Source organism: Syngnathoides biaculeatus, chromosome 6 (assembly GCF_019802595.1).
Source record: "Syngnathoides biaculeatus isolate LvHL_M chromosome 6, ASM1980259v1, whole genome shotgun sequence".
Taxonomy (NCBI): Eukaryota; Metazoa; Chordata; class Actinopteri; order Syngnathiformes; family Syngnathidae; genus Syngnathoides; species Syngnathoides biaculeatus.
The window spans coordinates 34,397,147-34,414,514 of NC_084645.1; the positions used below are offsets into that span (position 1 = coordinate 34,397,147).

A 17,368-nucleotide genomic window follows, 5' to 3' on the forward strand; every position below is an offset into this window, starting at 1 on the left:
CATAAAAGTTTGATAAAACCACTAATAAGGTGAAAGAATACTGTGAAACCTGAACCCTGGAGATCCATGACAAGATGAGGTGGCCGAGTGGTTAAGGCGATGGACTGCTAATCCATTGTGTTCTGCACCCGTGGGTTCGAATCCCATCCTCATCGGTATTTCGCGCCCTAATGTGTTGCACAACATAATTGTTTTATAAAACCACTAATAAGGTGAAAGAATACTGTGAAACCTGAACCCTGTACACAGTTGTCAAGATGAGGTGGCCGAGTGGTTAAGGCGATGGACTGCTAATCCATTGTGCTCTGCACGCGTGGGTTCGAATCCCATCCTCATCGGAATTTAGCGCCCTAATGTGTTGTACCTTATAATTGTTTTATAAAACCACTATAGAGGTGAAAGAATACTGTGAAACCTGAACCCTGGAGACCAATGACAAGATGAGGTGGCCGAGTGGTTAAGGCGATGGACTGCTAATCCATTGTGCTCTGCACGCGTGGGTTCGAATCCCATCCTCATCGGTATTTAGCGCCCTAATGTGTTGTACCACATAAAAGTTTGATATAACCACTAATAAGGTGAAAGAATACTGTGAAACCTGAACCCTGTACACAGTTGTCAAGATGAGGTGGCCGAGTGGTTAAGGCGATGGACTACTCATCCATTGTGCTATGCACGCGTGGGTTCGAATCCCATCCTCATCGGAATTTAGCGCCCTAATGTGTTGTACCTTATTGTTTTATAAAACCAGTATAGAGGTGAAAGAATACTGTGAAACCTGAACCCTGGAGCTCCATGACAAGATGAGGTGGCCGAGTGGTTAAGGCGATGGACTGCTAATCCATTGTGTTCTGCACGCGTGGGTTCGAATCCCATCCTCATCGGTATTTCGCGCCCTAATGTGTTACACAACATAATTGTTTTATAAAACCACTAATAAGGTGAAAGAATACTGTGAAACCTGAACCCTGTACACAGTTGTCAAGATGAGGTGGCCGAGTGGTTAAGGCGATGGACTGCTAATCCATTGTGCTCTGCACGCGTGGGTTCGAATCCCATCCTCATCGGAATTTAGCGCCCTAATGTGTTGTACCTTATAATTGTTTTATAAAACCACTATAGAGGTGAAAGAATACTGTGAAACCTGAACCCTGGAGACCAATGACAAGATGAGGTGGCCGAGTGGTTAAGGCGATGGACTGCTAATCCATTGTGCTATGCATGCGTGGGTTCGAATCCCATCCTCATCGGAATTTAGCACCCTAATGTGTTGTACCACATAATCATTTGATAAAACCACTTTAAAGGTGAAAGAATACTGTGAAACCTGAACCCTGGACTCTTTCTTCAAGATGACGTGGCCAAGTGGTTAAAGCAATGGACTGCTAAGCCATTGTGCTCTGCACATGTGGGTCCGATCTTCTGATGTCCTACAGTGAAACCTGAACTGTATTTTGAAAGTTCTCTGTCATAACAGCCTTGTAAACATAACATGGGATACTTTTCAATACTTGCATAAGAGCCCTGTATATATGGCGCCAATCTTTGCCCAGTGCAGTGCTATGCCGTTTTCCTTCATTGTAGAAAGAGGCCCGGCTAAATACAAATCTTAAGCGTCCCAAAGTTATTTTCATGGCATTGTGCTTTAAGATCAAAGGAGCTGACTGTTTCTTTGCCAGATCGGAGAAAAGAATTCAGCCAAAGTGAACCAAGGAAAGAGGCTGAAAAGGTCGAGGTGAGTCATAATGTTATAAAACAAGAACATTCAAATGTGAATCCCCAATTTGTTCCTTTGATGCAGCAGGTGTGCGATTACCATCAGAGCGGTCAGAAGTCTGGTGTCATTAACTTGTTATTAACGTTGATACACATTAACTTCATCTGCTGACTGCATTCAAATGTCACTTCTGAACGTTCCCAAAAATGCATCAACTTAAATTTAATGCTTCTTGCAAGTCCTCACAAACCATCTGAATTTCCGACATTTTAACGTTTATAAGTAATGTATTTATCTCTTTTACACATATAAAACTCCCCATCCTGAATGGCTCTGCCTCTGTTGAAACATTAAAACACCTCAAAAGTCAGTGAAACAGTAAGCAATACAAGTATTTTTTAAAATCTAAATACCTGGTTAGAATAATTGTTATGCAGTCATAGTATTGATTGAAGTTTTTTTTTTTTTTTTTTTAAACAGCCTTTAATCAGTATTGCACCAACAGTACATTCAAATGCAAACAAGTTAAGAGTTTCCGTGCAAAATATGAGCAATTCACACATATTGTAGTATTAAGGGTGAGTACCTTCATGAAAGGTAAAACAAATAAATTAATCCACAGTTTCAAAAGGAATTTGCAGTAAAGATAACGTAAATTGCTGTCATTGTTGGCATCATCTCAAGTCCAAGTGCGCGCTCACGCGTGTTGAGACCAAAGGAAGCGGTCGCAGCGCTCGAGCATGCCCTGAATGGTTGCCCTGAAACACAAGACAAGACTGACCTGTCACATGAAACGTTCGCAAGAAGCAGTGATTGAGCACTTTCTCAGGCTACACTACAAATTAGAAACAAATTTAGTTCATTTTAAAATTTGGCTGGACAAACACTCAGGGCACCGATTTGTGACACTTAGAAAAGCTCTCCTTCACCTAGCTGCAATAGCAATGTCGTTATGCAACATTTAATAAGAATTGTTTCGTAACAATTGCATGACTCTTTTTTTTTTTTTTTTGGTACACAAGATTCGAGTACCACCATCTCCAGGACTGACTCACCGCTGCCTCTTCTCAGCCACCTTCAGCAGCTCACACACCAGCTGCGAGTGAGGCGAAAGACTCGGCTGCACCCCGCACTCCTCCAGGATGGCCATGGCGCGCTCCGGCCCGGCCGCGCGCGCCAGGCGTAGGGTCAGGTTCTCCGGGCTGACCTTTCTGCTGGAACCTGGGGAGCCGCTGGACAAAGCATCTCCGTTCACGTCTGACGAAAGGCTGCCGTCCTGAGCCAACTGGATCAGGAGTCTCCACTCGGCCAGGTTTTGGGGCTCCACACCTGGATGTAAGACAGTCCTTGATACACAGTTTTATTTACCATCCCGCCGAAGAGCAAGCTACAGCTTGCAACCTGAAATTCAACGAAAGGACCTTGTCTACCATGAAAAAATACTTACGCTTTAATAGACAGTGAGCAGTCTACTTGAACCAACTGCTTTGTGTAATGTAAACAGCGCTAAATACCTTTACTATGACATCAGTGCCTTGCTGCACATGTCTTGCTGTCAATCAGTTACAGTGAAAAAAATAAGTATTTTAACACCCTGCTATATTGCAAGTTCTCCCATTTAGAAATCATCTGAAATTTTCATCGTAGGTGCATGTCCAATGTGAGAGAGATCATCTATAAAGAAAAATCCAGAAATCACAATGTAAGATTTTTTTTAACGATTTATTTGTGTGATACAGCTGCAAATAAGTATATGAACACCTGTCCATCAGCCAGAATTCTGACCCTCAAAGACCTGTTAGTCCGCCTTTAAAAGTCCACCTCCACTCCATGTATTATCCTGAATCAAATGCACCTGTGTGAGGTCGTTAGCTGCACAAAGACACCTGTCCACCCCATACAATCAGTAAGACTCGACTTGGAACATGACCAAGACCAAAGAGTTGCCCAAAGATACCAGAGACAAAGTTGTACAACTCCACACAGCTGGAAAGGGCTACGGAGAAATTGCCAAGCAGGTTGGTGAAAAAAGGTCCACTGTTGGAGCAATCATTAGAAAATGGAAAAACTAAACATGACAGTCAGTCGGAGTGGAGCCCCATGCAAGATATCACCTCCTGGGGTCTCAATGATCCTTAGAAAGGTGAGGAATCAGCCCAGGACTACATGACAGGACTTGGTCAATGACCTGAAAAGAGCTGGGACCACAGTTTCCAATGTGACAAGGCCCATTTTAAGTTGCAATAACAATTTGGATGATACAGAGGAGTCATAGGAGAAGGTTTTCTGGTCTGATGAGACCAAAATGGAACTTTTTGGTCATAATTGCACTAACCATGTTTGGAGGAAAACGAATGATGAGTTCCATCCCAAGAACACCAACCCTACTGTGAAGCATAGGGGTGGTAGCATCTTGTTTGTCTGTACATAGGACAGAACGACTGCACTGTATTAAGGAGAGGATGACTGCGGGCATGTATTGTGAGATTTGGGGGAAACAACCACTTTCCCTCAGTCAGAGCATTGAAGATGGGTCATGGCTGGGTCTTTCAACAGGACAACGACTCAAAGCACGCAGCCAGGAAAACCAAGGAGTGGCTCCGTAAGAAGCATATCAAGGTTCTGGCGTGGCCTAGCCAGTCTCCACACCTAAACCTAATAGAAAATATTTGGAGGGAGCTGAAAGTCCGTGTTTCTCAGCGACAACCCAGAAACCTGTCTGATGTAGAGAAGATCTGTGTGGAGGAGTGGGCCAAAATCCCTCCTGCAGTGTGTGCAAACCTGGTGAACAATTCCATGAAACGTTTGACCTCTGTAATTGCAAACCAAGGCTACTGTACCAAATATTACCATTGGTTTTCTCAGGTGTTCAAATACTTATTTGCAGCTGTCTCACACAAATAAATTGTTAGAAAATCACACATTGTGATTTCGATGACAATTTCAGACTCCATGATTTCTAAGTGGGAGAACTTGCAATAGAGCAGGGTGTTCAAATACTTATTTTCTCAACTGTATATTATACAGTTCTAATTATTTTGTTATAGTTAAAGTTATTTTGAATCTGGATTCATTAAGCTAAAAAATGTATTGGGTGCTGCCTTGAAGTGAAAGAAATACAACCACAACTATATTTTCTCTAGGCACAACTGACAAGTCCAAATAGGATCATATCAATTTTCATGCAGATCTTCCCGTCATCACAGAGGTCTTGTTTCAGTTTTTGATGGCCAGCGTGGGCTGAAATGAGGAAAATGAAACCCACCGTCTGGTTCCTCCAGCAAGGTGATGTCATTCAACTGACAGATTGCTGTGAAAGCGTCGGCACGGCGCTGTAGCTCACGACACAGGTGAAGATAGCCCATCCAGTAGCTGCATGCACACAAACATGGCGTGCAGTCTGAACTTTGAACTTCAAATGAGCAAAAACTATGATGACTATACTGCTGTCACTAAAATGGAGTCATATAGAGCTTTCGTAGATGACAGTGAAAATTGAATACATTGATTACTACAGATTGTTCTTGAATGCAGTGATGTTATAAGGTTACTGCTCAATTCGGTGACAGATCTATTCTAGTGGGATACAAGGCTGCAGGCCACCCCTGGGATACAGAAAAATCCTTAATAATTTGGCGTTTCACCTTTAAAAAAAAAAGAGCTGTGATGGATTTTAGTAATTACAGTTGAAGGAGGCCAAAGTGGGATATCATGCTTCGATTTTTCTGATTGAGGCCCTCAGAGGGAAAACTTTGGACACCCTAGTGTGATAGAAGCGAAATGAAGTACCCGTGACTGCGGCAGGTTTCTGCCATCTTCTGCTTGGACAAAAAGTCTGCGGGAAGTTGGATCAGCAGAGACAGGAGGCGACTATAACCCCAAATGAAACAATGAGAATTCCACCTGGAAAAGAGGGTATGTTGAGGAGACTACAATCTATTCAGAGCCAATATAACATAAAACATTGTCTTTGCAAGGATAATTTTATCCAAGGTATTTGTCTAACTATGTTTTTGTTAGTTGTAGTTTGCAATGGCAAAACAGACAACACAAATGTCACCTCTCCAAGAAAAATAATTTTATCGTCGTTGGGTAGGTTCACTTGTGCGTTTCTTTTTTATGATATTAGTCCACAATGACCATTCAATTTTGAAGTTGACTTACATCCTACAAGATTCCTTTTAGCACATCCATTGGACACGCCCACCGGTGATTTTATATACTTTTTTTACAGATTATTTTTCGTTTTCATCCCTCCGTGGAGTGTTAAATTTCCATGACATTGTTTGGGCCCTTTCAGCGCCACTTTAAAGATAAAAAAAGATGTTCCCCCACATCACAAGCAGACCTGGGCAGTCCCTCGGGTGTCATTGTATCGTGGCACTGAGGTGCATTGTGGGTAAGTGCCAGCTCAAGCCACTCCTGCCGCAGCGACTCTGGTTCAAGAAGAGACTGCAGGAACGACAACCTGGGGAAATTCATCAAAACTTAACCGGAGGTGTAACTTATTAAATTCTTTTTTTTTAATATTTCAAGAAAGCATCAAGCTGTGGGTTTACCTGCTCTCCTCAGGTTGGGACAGGACCAGATTATCCAGGTAGGCCAGGAAATGACTTTTGTGAGCCATCTGCATCACATCTGCGGGTGTGATGGTGGGGTAGAACGGGGAAAGGCAGCGTACAGCCGCCTCACCGTGCTTCTCGTACAACCTAGAGGCAAACGCCTTCCGTTATGGCGCCCGACTTGTACGTAAGAGAGAGAATTTGGATATTTACTGACCTGTATAAGTGAGCGAGGAGAACAGGAGGACTCCAGGGCTGCAGTTCTCTCAGGTAGCGTAGTGATCTCTGCAAATCTCCTTTGTCAATGATTTCCACCACTTTACTGGACTGTGTTACACCTATAGAAAAATATTATTTTTTGGAACTTTTTATCCACAATTCTACAAAGAATTAGCATAGCCTGATGTGAAATTGTCAATGATGATGTCACTCAAAGATTTTCAAAGGAGCTTTGATCAGTTTCATTATCCCTTATATTTATTGAATATGATGCAAAACGGGGGTTTTCCTGACCTATCATGGCCTCGACGAAGGAGCGCTGCACCTCCTGCTGCTCCTGGCAGCAGAGGAGACACATGCGCCTGATGCGCTCTCGGTCCACCAGGAAGAAGTAGCGGCGCAGGAAGATTGTGCAGCTCAGCGGCTGAGCGCCTGCCGGCTCGCTAAAGCAGCTCAATTCAGTGTAAAGTGTGGCCAGCTGGGTGAGATGTTCCAGGAGCTCTGAGGGCAGCGGTTTGGGGGAAACCAGTCGCAGGGGTTCTTCAGGCCCAACCAGCTGAGTCTCACACTCCACCTCAGGGAAGGTTTCTGCAGGTTCTTGTGATGACTCTTGTGGTTTCTCAGCAGATGTGTTTAAAAGAGGTTCCTGTGCATCTAGTCTGGGTTCACACGTGTCCAAAGGACCTCTAATAGCTGAGTCGGGAGGAGCTGGCATGAGGACTCGCTCCAGTGCTTTCAACCACTCTTGTAGAGTTTCTCGCAAGAGGTCTGGATCCAGCAAAACCAAGGGATCTTGGATCTGGGATCTGATGGCAGAACAAGGTTATCATGTACTACACAGGCCAAAATAAAATAGGGATGAGCATGATAAAAAAAAAGTAACTATTTGTGATTAATGTAATTTCTGGCCTACAGAGCGCACCAGATTATAAGACTCACCCAGTACATTTGTAAAGGAAATACCATTTGGTACATACATAAGCCGCACCTGTTTAAAAGCTGCAAGTGCCCTCATTGAAACCTACATTAAAACACAAGATATTTACAAAGAAAGACGGTAGACAGAAAGAGTTTTCAAAGTTTTAATACCTTAGCTTATATAACACAGCAACAACACGGTTGCACGAACAGGGCTGGTTTAAAAAAAAAAAAAAAAAAAAAAAAAAAAAAACATACCGATAAAAAAAAAAAAAAAAAAAAAAAACAGCCGTGACAGCTACCTAATAGCAACACTGTAGCACAGCACTAAAACAGCCGGTTAAAAAAAAAAAAAAGAAAAAAAATACCTAAACCATTGAGACACAGCAGTAACAGCAGAAACCCGCTATCGCGGCGCTAATACTAGTGCGGTGCTAACGCTAGTGCGGCGCTAAAAGGGCCAGTTAAAAAAATACCAGTAAAATTCACAGACGTGGAATAACACAGCAGCAACACGCTAGCACCGCGCTAACAGGGTCAGTTTAAAAAAAAAACAACAAAAAAAACTAACTAAAAATAACTAAGAACCTTGCAGCAACACCCTATAGGGCACAGCACTAACAGAGCCGGTTTAAAAAAAAAAAAAAAAAAAAAGGAAAAGTCACTTCCTCGGCACATATATCCCACTGGTCTCACTCTTACCTTTTCCGCTTGAGTGCCCCATTGGGGCCGTTATCAAAAACCCACAAATTAGCCGCAACACCGCATAAGCCGCAAGGTTGAAAGCGTGTGAAGAAAGTCGCAGTTTATAGGCCAGAAATTACGGTATTACGAATGCTGATTTGACTATACGGTAGCAACCAGTAGAGGGCGCAGGAGATTCAGACCCAACTAGCTTGAGGCCTAAATGGATTGCAAAAGAAGTCATCGTAGAACGTTATTGATTCTTGGTACTATTTTGTAGAACGTGTTGAATTTGATTAACGTACAACGAAATTGATAAATGGAAGTGAAGCCCAACCAAACCCGACAACAAGCAACGCTGAGGCTAAACAAAAGGTAGCATAGGACCAGTTTTACTCCCCAAAAATAAACGTCGTAACTACTGTATTTCAATGATACAACACTGCGTAAAATGTACCAGAAAATTGACAAACAAAAAAAATATTTTCTGCTATGTAAAATAGCATTTCAATAAAATGGTTCTTTTTCACTCATCATCAGCGCAAATCTGTGTACTTACGTGGCGTGTTCGGTGGCCGACTGAAGCTCTATCAGGTCGGACTCCGTGTTGGGCACGTCTGCATAAGTTCTGCGACGACAAATTCGTTGTCATTGGCCACATCAAATCACTGCAGTTCCAACAGTTTACATCAAATATTTTTTGTACTCACTCAATATCTGGTTCCTCCGGGAACCGAGCAGAGGCGGCCGACATCTCGCCATGTGCGCTCTCTCTGAAGTCGGGGCGCTGCCAGAGTTCAGAGTTCATCTGGAACGTATTGATCTTCTCAGTTGTCTTCTTGACAAAGCTAGAAACACTGAGAATGGGACAAAAATGTAATCTATGGCAGCTAAATGCGGGACATCTTGACAAATGAGCACCATGCTTGGAAATGAAACATGGCACGTTTGTACAAACAAATGAATGAGGTGAAAATAAAACTTATGCAGGTCTAACACTTCACTGAAACGGGGAAGTTAAAAGCCACTGCTACGCCTTGTTTCGGTTAAGTTTCACATCGTTATTTGCGTAAAAGCCCAAAATAACCTCATCTGCACCCACACGTCAGAGACACGGCAGCTGATGTGACACGTTGTTCACCTGTCTTTGACGGCCTGCAGTGCAATGCGTGGGGGTTTGGGGCGGAATGAGAGGGGCAGGTGGAATGGCAGGCCTTGCTCAGATCGGTCGGTTTCCGCACGCTCGCCGCTCTGCGGGTCTGAATCGAGATTGGGGCGAGAGCCAGAGGAGAAACACAAAGATGGATGTTGTGCGATGAGAGCGTGGAGACCTCATGCATGGAACCGGCCCACACGTGCCAGACAGGAAACAGAGGAGAGGAAAATGCTGTGCGATACAAATAAAACTGAACACAGGTCGTGATGCGTGTGTAGGATACAATGACACAGACAAACGCAACATAATTAGCAATGTGTTGCAGACAAGAAGGGTCACGCTTCAAATATATCCATTTATATTCCAGTTGCACCATTCCAATTCCAAATAATTTGTGGCATATAAACAATTCAATAAGATGTAAAACAGCTCATTAATATAAACACGGCAGAGGCTATTCACTTTCAAAGCAGGCGTGCGCGTCTCAAATGTGTCCTACCGTGGTCCGCTTGATCTTCTTCCTGCGTGAAGGTGAACTCTTTGAGCCGCTCCTCCTCCGACATGGACTGATTCACGAGGGAGCACGTCTCGTCGTCGGACTGGCTCCCTCGGCGACTGATCACCCGGTAGATACCGCAGTCCAGGACGTTGAAGCTCTCCTGGATTTTTAGAAGCGCATTTGAAGAGAGGGAGTGTTAAAAATGAGGGAGAGGATCAGGATTTCCATGCAAAGCACAGTTTACAGATTCATTTGGAACCAGTCATTTTAACGGGATAGTACTCAAGTGCTGAGCATCGCCGCCTCACATTTTCACCGGATGAGTTTTTTTAATAATTGGTGAATTCAGGGGAGTGAAACTCAATTTTGTCGCGGGCCACATTGTCATTACGGTTTCACTCAGGGGGGGGTTATGACTGAAACCATAAATATTTTCAACCACCTCATCGCATTGATTGTCTGAACTAGTTTTTGAATCAGTCGTCAAAGAGTTGAGGGATTTTCAACTATTGCTGTTTGGTAACACAGAATATGCTTGCAGTATTTCAAGGTTGTCATTTTTGATATGACAATGTGAAATATTGGTACAGATTTGAACAAAAATCATGGAAGTTGATACAGAAGATTTGCCTTTGGGGGCCACATAAAATCATGCGGTGGGCCAGATCTGGCCCCCACGCCTTGAGTTTGACACCATGAGTAATTCTAGCATTAAATAAAATAACTAATTAAAAAATAAGACTGAAACGGCACTGTATTTTCTATGAACATTTTTACCTTTTTATTCCCATGGGATTAATTTATTTTTCCCCTAACCTCAGTTCTGAATGACCTGACCGAGTTTTAAAAATCACATACCGTATGTCCCTCGAGTACAAATGTTTGGCTGGCCCTGGGATACATCAAAGTTGACAACATTCCAACTGTTAGGAGGCATTATTGTCACGTACGTGCGACGAGATGCTGCTTCTGCGGCTACTGCAGGCCGAGTCCAGGGGCTCCAGCTTGGCGATCACCTCATCCAGTTGGCCGATCAACTCGGGGTGAGTGCTGGAACTGAGCTGGGACCGAAGGTGCTCCAGACACTCGGTGGAAATCGACTTTCTGGCCTGAATTCCGCAGAAATAACATGAGAAATATGATCCGGCTCTCCTTGGTAAGGAGGAAAAGGCAGAAATGAAAAATGATGCTACTTTTTTTTTGAGCATGCAAAAAAAAAAAAAAAAAAAAGATACCACCGTACCCGACTGGCGCTGATGGAGTGCTGGAACATACAGCAGACAGAAGCCGCCAGATGCCAGGACTCCCGTTTAAGAAGGCGTTCAATGCAGCGTTCTGCAGACAACAGGGTGAGGTGGGACAGACGGCCGCCGCCGTGGAGGCAGAAAAGCTCGTTGCGGTAGACGGCGATGTCGAGCATGTCTGCATCACCAAAAAATAAAGAGTGATCCTTTCGTTTGCTGCAAATCATTGCGCATACGCATAGCAATGTCGGTTACCTTTGACCTCTGTCCATAACAGAACTTGGCCATTATGGGGTGTAAAGATATAAATGGCTGAGTCAGTCCAGGTGAGCAAGTTCTGGTCTCTGTCAAGAACAGTACAACTGGTCAACTGATATGCCATCACTTCTTAAGAAAATGATTCTCTGTCATCAAAAATTTTGAAGAACAAAATAATTTCATTCTGTGTCCACTTGAGTTTTTCCACAATATGCTAAAAAAAGCAACCTTAACAAGCTTATTATATGAATCAAGTGGGAGTGTAAAAACATTTAAACGTGTGACTCTTACCCAAAATAAAGTAGTTTTGGGAAGGCAATTGATTGGGGGTTCTTCTGCCCTGGATTGTATTGTGGCTCATTTCTACAGGTAACAGAGAGTTTTCAAGGCCTTCAGTGTTATTTCACTCAGAAATATGAACAAGTCTTTTCAGCACGTTGACAGTAAATTCACTTCTAAGACCTGCGGGCCATTACCTGTACGTGATGAGAGGTAAGGGGGGGCAAGTAAGCGCTTGCTTGAACTGCTGGGTGCTTAAAACCTCCCCGTTAAAACTGGCTTCCCATATTCGAGACCCAGGCCGGGCACAGTAGAGCAGCGGGGGCTGGCCCACCAACAGGCCCTTGTTGTGGGGGAAAAAACAAGCGCCGTACTCCCCGTCGCGCTCCTTGTTCCCTACACGCCAAAACTTCTCCCTGGGGACAGGATGGAAAGGATGAAAACGACGATGCATACATACAATCACAAAATTACAACACGAGAAAATAAAACATTGGTGCAAAAGGAAACAAGTGGCATCACACACTCTAAATAAATAGTTATTAACGAATAATGAAAGGTAATTTGAGCATTTTGAAGTGTATGTCATGCCTTTTCCACAAATCCGTACCCAAGGTTGGTGACCCCTGCTCAGGACAACTGTGACCCAAACTCACCTCTCCGTATCGCAGAGGTAGCAGCGACTCAGTGAAGACACCAGCAGCCGACCCTCCTGGTACCCAAGCTGAACTACTTTGGAGTCGACAGTGGTGACGGTCTGAACAGGAAACATCACGAATCCTGATCCCTATAAAGTACAACAAACAAGATGACAAAATGTTTTAGGCTTAAAAAACAATGATTCCAAAATGACTGCTTCAGAGGAATTATTGTGAGCTCCACTATCAAAACACAAAATCCTAACAACTGAATGAAAAGGTTTCCAAAGTTCTAGTTTACTGCAGGGGACCATAACGATCAGTACTGGCCCAGTGAGTGAAAAGAAACATTAGTTCATTATGTACTGTGGCTCTGCACCCGTCAAACAGCTCATGATACAGCAGTGAGGCAATTAGCAAGCAAGCACGAATAAAAAAAACAAAATGGAGAAAAGTAGGAAAAGGTGAAATACGGTAATCCCTCTCTACTTCGTGGATCACCTATCACGGATTCAGTGCATCGCGGATTTCTGTATTATTATGTATTATGGGGAAGGCAATGCACCATCCCTGGAGCGACGACATTGACCAATGTAGCAAAATAAATAAATGAAAAAAAAAACCACCAGTAGGTGTACCGGGAAGGGTATAATGCGGCATCCCCAGCAAGACGACAAGGACCTATGAAGCAAAAAAAAAAAAAGCCATTTACCACTACTTTGCAGTTTTTCCACTTTCCGTGGTTGGATCTGGTACCAATTAACCGTGAAAAATGAGAGTTTAGTGCAATAACAAAAATTCAGCCTCCAACTTCTAAAGAACCATAAAACTGCACTCAAGAGATTAGACCCTACTTATTTGTATGATATGTGTGGCGTGTGGTTTTAGAACTGCTTGTTGTGTGAAGCCAATTTCTGTTGCGATGTCGTGCTATGTAAAAAAATAAAATGAAATAAAATCATGCCGATTTGGTGATTCTCACGCTCTGCATAATATGTGGGGAAAGGTCAGTAAATGAGCCAATGAAGCCTGAGACGCTTTCAAGAAAAGCCTCGGCTAAAATGAAGGCAGGCAAAAAAAAGCATTTCCAACATTTTTGTGAAGTGGGATTTTTTTCCAATGATGGCAATAAAAACAAAATTAGGGGGTAGACAGGATGTATGCAGCAGTGTTATTCTATCGTATTAACCCCAGACGAGAGTGGCCTCATCGATGAGTTGTATTTTAATAATTCCATTTTAATTTATATTCATCCCTGTCTGTCAAAATATTGCTTTACTTGAAACAGGGTCTGTGGTATAAAACAAGTTTGGGGCCAGCTGGTCTCCTGCACATTGAAGGCCTGCGAGTTGAAACAAACGCTGACGGATCAGCAACAAAATGAAGGCACAATATTTGGTCGTCAATACCTTGCCCAGCTTTGAGGATCCTGCGCGGAGAAAAGACACCTTGCCCGCCGAGTCTCCGACAAAAACCTTAAGCGTGTTGGTGTCCCAACAGAGCGCAGTGATGTTCTGGCCCCTGTGCTCCCAGGACACGCTGATTCTCTCGGGACGACCACGGCGCTCCAGCTGCAGCTCCCACACCGCCACCAGACCCTGACTGGACCAGGCGGAATGGCCGTTGCCAATCAGAAAGAGATGATAAAGGGTATCGGGCCCTTCTCAGTAAGTAGGACTTTTACCTTGTTGCGACGGCAATAAAATCTTCATCATGTGGACAGCACGACACCTGTGAAATGGATCCTTCCTGAAAGGCGACCGCAGGTCAATTCATCAGGAAGTAATTTGAGGAATAAATTTATGTGCACGGTGAGGTATTCGCTCAACATTGAGGCACATATTACCCTGTGAGTAAGGATAAGTCTTTGTTTCCAGCCTTCCCTCTGAATCAGGTGCAACCCTCCAGCGGACGTTCCTATTGCAAGCCACTTCCTCGACACGGCCAAGCTTGTGCACTGAAAATACCAAACAGGCTGGGTCCAAATTCTTAGGCCTCATTAGATTTGACTTACAAACGCTGACACCAGTTATGAATAAATCTGTTTCAAATCAGAAAAAAAAAAAAAAGCCACAAGATGAGCGAGTGGTTAGCATTTTTTTTCCTCACAGTTCTGAGAGCAGGCTTGTTTGTGGAATAAAGAGTAAATAGTATTTGATGAGTTGAAGAAAAGCAAACAATGTATGTGACGCTCATGCGAGTAGGAAAACCTGAAAATAAGCTGCAACTTTGTCAAAGTGCCAAGGGCTAAAACATCATCGTATCTACCTTGAGCCTGCCGGAGTCCAAGCGCAGCGTAGAGAGGAGGGGGTCGAGGCAGTCGAACTCCGCCAGGACATGACTGTGGACCTCCGGTACGACCGCTATCGGTGGCATCTTCCCTCGCGGCCGTCCACGACTGGAAAAGAACGACGCAAAGCCTTCAGCGGTCACGTTTGCGCCCGGTCATGTAAACTGTGGCATCATATGACTCTCAGCAGATTTCTTAAATCTCTCAAATTGGCCAGCCATGACTCTGGTTACCTGAGACCTCACAGTCAGCGTGAAACAGCTGAATTGTAAGAAAAAAGAAAAAACCCACAGGCAGCACATATTTAAAGCTTATACATCACAAACAGTATCTGAAAGTGAAACTCCCATTCGGTGCTGACATTACTCACAGTGTCACATGATACTGCCTTTTGCATTTGATTTCCTGGTGGTGCTTTTTGCCACACACATGAGGAGGCAGCTGTTAAAATAGCTACTGGAAGCTTGCTTAAAGTAAAAAGGAATGAAAAGATACAAGCTCGATATTTCGGAGAAGCCATTGAGGCCATAAATTCAAGAAGAAGTGAAATGTAACAGCCATTACTGACTTTTTTTGTTTGTCAGCACAGTAGTGGAATTGGGGGGACATTTTGCACCACAGCATCATCAAGAATTTTAATTCATGGACATGAATAAAGCGTTAACTCTGACTTTGCTGAGAAACAAATGACTAAGTGATCCTGTTTTGCCTCAAGCTGCTTATTTAACCGGGCTATTACAACAACTACAATGATCGTTTCATATAAAAGGAGCAGCAAGTCTTTGCCAAATTGATTATCCCCGATTTAGGGGTATGGATAGCAACTTGTGCCTTACACACACTGGCGGGGAAAACACCAAGGCCTTAACAAGCAAAAAAAAAAATAGCACGCAATATCCTGTTTTGCTTAGACAGAATACAACACGACACTTAAAAGGGATTAGTCACAGGTGGTTTGATTGGGGGTAAATGCAATCAAAACAGGAAGAAAACTCGAGTTACAGAATTACATTTGAAGAGCCGTCATCATAATGTTGTATAGAGAGAATCTCACTGATTGTGGTGCTGTAGCATGAAATGTTCTGCCGGATTGCTAGCAATAGCAATGTTTATTAGCATTTGGGCAGAACTACACACTATCATGTGGAATTCAAGTAGGAGGCCGAACTGTAAGCATGTGGGGGTTCACTGCGATATACGCAATGTGATGAGGCAATTTGTTTTTTTGTTTTACAGTCATAATGGGATTCTAAGGGAAACCATAACTACAATGTGCCCCATTGATTTAAAAAAAAAAGACTTTGACACCCAGCCAATGGCATCAAATATGGTATTACATATAACATATTTCAATATATATCAATGTTTCAGCATTTGATTTAAGATTTTAGTGGCTGGTGTGTGCTTGTGACTCAAACTAGCTCTATCTGCTAGGTGTGACTTAAGGAAAAGTGTTCATTGCAGCCCGCACCCCCCAGTTTGAAAAGCACTGTACCAGACGAACGTTCACACATTCATGCCGACAAACTAGTCTTCATCGAACTGAAAATGCCTCTTTGTGGGAGGAAGCCCTGGTACCTGAAGAAAACCCATGCATGTATGATGAGAAACCACAAGCTCCATACAGGAAAGCTACAACCCAGATTCAAAACTAGGTAGATCAAGAACTTGTGAGGCAGATGTGCTTGCAATTCATTCACTCTGCTGCCACAAACCTATATATTTTAGTGAAAAACATTTATAGACAGGCTGCAGAGAGGAAGAGTGAGTAGCAGGTCCTTAGGTCCAAATTCAGCTCAGGCCCGATAGTGTCTCAGCTCTGCAATGTTCTTCCTGTGCAAGTGTGAGTTGGGGTTGGTTAATTGAAAGGTAGTAAATTGCTAAATGTTATTGTGATGAGTTTTATCTATGAGTCCTGCAATGCTGGTTAGCGACCAGTCCTGGGTGTACCAGCAAGATCCCAGATCACCTGCAACTCTAATGAGGATTAGCAGTATAAAAAAAAAAATAATCGTAACTTCCTGGCACAGCTCAGGCGCAACCAATGACGTCGAGGGCGCACCGGTGACCATCTCTTGACCCTTAGTTGTGGGTTTGATTCTGAACCCCATGTGACCATGTCGAAGTGTACTTAAGCAAGATACTGATGCTCCATTGTCAGTGGATATGTGAGGACAGTGACAGGACAGAAAACCCCAAGACAAATGACAGTGTGTAAAACCAGACGGGGGTAACGACCATCGTAAACAGATGTCACGTGACCATACCAGGAAGTACTCTACACTATACGTCAAGTTACGTCCCACCCCAGTACCGTGCAGTTATGGCCATAATAATAATAATAATAAGAGTTGACGAACCCTCACATGAAAAACTCGTGTAACGGTACTTGATGCTGAACACAATATTTCACTCATTTACGTCCATCAGCGCCGCTCTCGCAAACAACCTAAAGTGGCGAATGGGTCACGAGACGCGGGACGTTTGCCGAGCCTGGAAATAATCATCGGTCGTCAAACTAAACGGGACCTCAATAAAAATTAAACTCGCCATTAACTACGGTAACCTGTCAACAATTACTTTCATTCCCTATACATGCTCTCGCTGAATTTGTCAAGACGTTAGCAAGCATGCTAGCTGTTTTCTTTCAGTGGTCCAATGAAATGAAATGCTGATCGTGGGCAAAAAAACATACAGAACATAAACGTCGCAGATTTTCCATCTCTGGTGAGCACAATTTCTTTTGGACAAGATTACTCACATTACCGTGGGACCTGCAGCCGAGCGGCCAGATCGTCAGCCTCCTTCGGCTGGTGAAGACGAGACTTCCTGAAAGCGTGCCGACTACAGACCAAGACGACACGCCTCATTAAGAATCCCAAAGATGGGAGAAAAATCCACCTT

At 43.5% G+C, this 17,368-nt stretch overlaps 1 protein-coding gene and 7 non-coding genes across 10 annotated transcripts; 7 read left to right on the forward strand and 1 right to left on the reverse strand.

Moving 5' to 3' along the window:
• The first annotated feature begins 73 nt into the window (after positions 1 to 73).
• Positions 74 to 155, forward strand: trnas-gcu (transfer RNA serine (anticodon GCU)). Its single transcript has one exon. It is a non-coding gene; the product is annotated as a tRNA-Ser (tRNA).
• A 101-nt stretch (positions 156 to 256) lies between these two features.
• trnas-gcu (transfer RNA serine (anticodon GCU)) lies at positions 257 to 338 on the forward strand. The gene has a single exon. It is a non-coding gene; the product is annotated as a tRNA-Ser (tRNA).
• A 101-nt stretch (positions 339 to 439) lies between these two features.
• trnas-gcu (transfer RNA serine (anticodon GCU)) lies at positions 440 to 521 on the forward strand. The gene has a single exon. It is a non-coding gene; the product is annotated as a tRNA-Ser (tRNA).
• Positions 522 to 622: 101 nt separating this feature from the next.
• trnas-acu (transfer RNA serine (anticodon ACU)) lies at positions 623 to 704 on the forward strand. The gene has a single exon. It is a non-coding gene; the product is annotated as a tRNA-Ser (tRNA).
• A 98-nt stretch (positions 705 to 802) lies between these two features.
• Positions 803 to 884, forward strand: trnas-gcu (transfer RNA serine (anticodon GCU)). Its single transcript has one exon. It is a non-coding gene; the product is annotated as a tRNA-Ser (tRNA).
• A 101-nt stretch (positions 885 to 985) lies between these two features.
• On the forward strand, positions 986 to 1,067 carry trnas-gcu (transfer RNA serine (anticodon GCU)). The gene has a single exon. It is a non-coding gene; the product is annotated as a tRNA-Ser (tRNA).
• Positions 1,068 to 1,168: 101 nt separating this feature from the next.
• Positions 1,169 to 1,250, forward strand: trnas-gcu (transfer RNA serine (anticodon GCU)). The gene has a single exon. It is a non-coding gene; the product is annotated as a tRNA-Ser (tRNA).
• Positions 1,251 to 2,197: 947 nt separating this feature from the next.
• On the reverse strand, positions 2,198 to 17,353 carry hps5 (HPS5 biogenesis of lysosomal organelles complex 2 subunit 2). Of its 3 annotated transcripts, none has more exons than XM_061822781.1 (23): positions 17,226 to 17,353; positions 14,443 to 14,572; positions 14,021 to 14,131; positions 13,859 to 13,923; positions 13,584 to 13,776; positions 12,193 to 12,323; positions 11,734 to 11,952; positions 11,549 to 11,620; positions 11,255 to 11,343; positions 10,999 to 11,177; positions 10,706 to 10,864; positions 9,756 to 9,915; positions 9,242 to 9,359; positions 8,811 to 8,957; positions 8,660 to 8,728; positions 6,793 to 7,304; positions 6,497 to 6,617; positions 6,277 to 6,426; positions 6,066 to 6,185; positions 5,507 to 5,620; positions 4,983 to 5,089; positions 2,773 to 3,046; positions 2,198 to 2,475 (listed from the first exon to the last, which is right to left on the reverse strand). In XM_061822781.1, the coding sequence occupies exons 2-23, from the start codon at positions 14,548 to 14,550 to the stop codon at positions 2,415 to 2,417; spliced, it is 3,279 nt and encodes a 1,092-aa protein (XP_061678765.1). In that variant the 5' UTR covers positions 14,551 to 14,572; positions 17,226 to 17,353; the 3' UTR covers positions 2,198 to 2,414. The 3 variants fall into 3 exon arrangements, 2 of the variants coding, with proteins under 2 accessions (XP_061678765.1, XP_061678764.1); XM_061822780.1 differs by having other exon boundaries at positions 17,231 to 17,347; XR_009795404.1 differs by lacking the exons at positions 2,198 to 2,475; positions 2,773 to 3,046; positions 4,983 to 5,089 and having other exon boundaries at positions 6,066 to 6,204; positions 17,231 to 17,347.
• Positions 17,354 to 17,368: the final 15 nt, after the last annotated feature.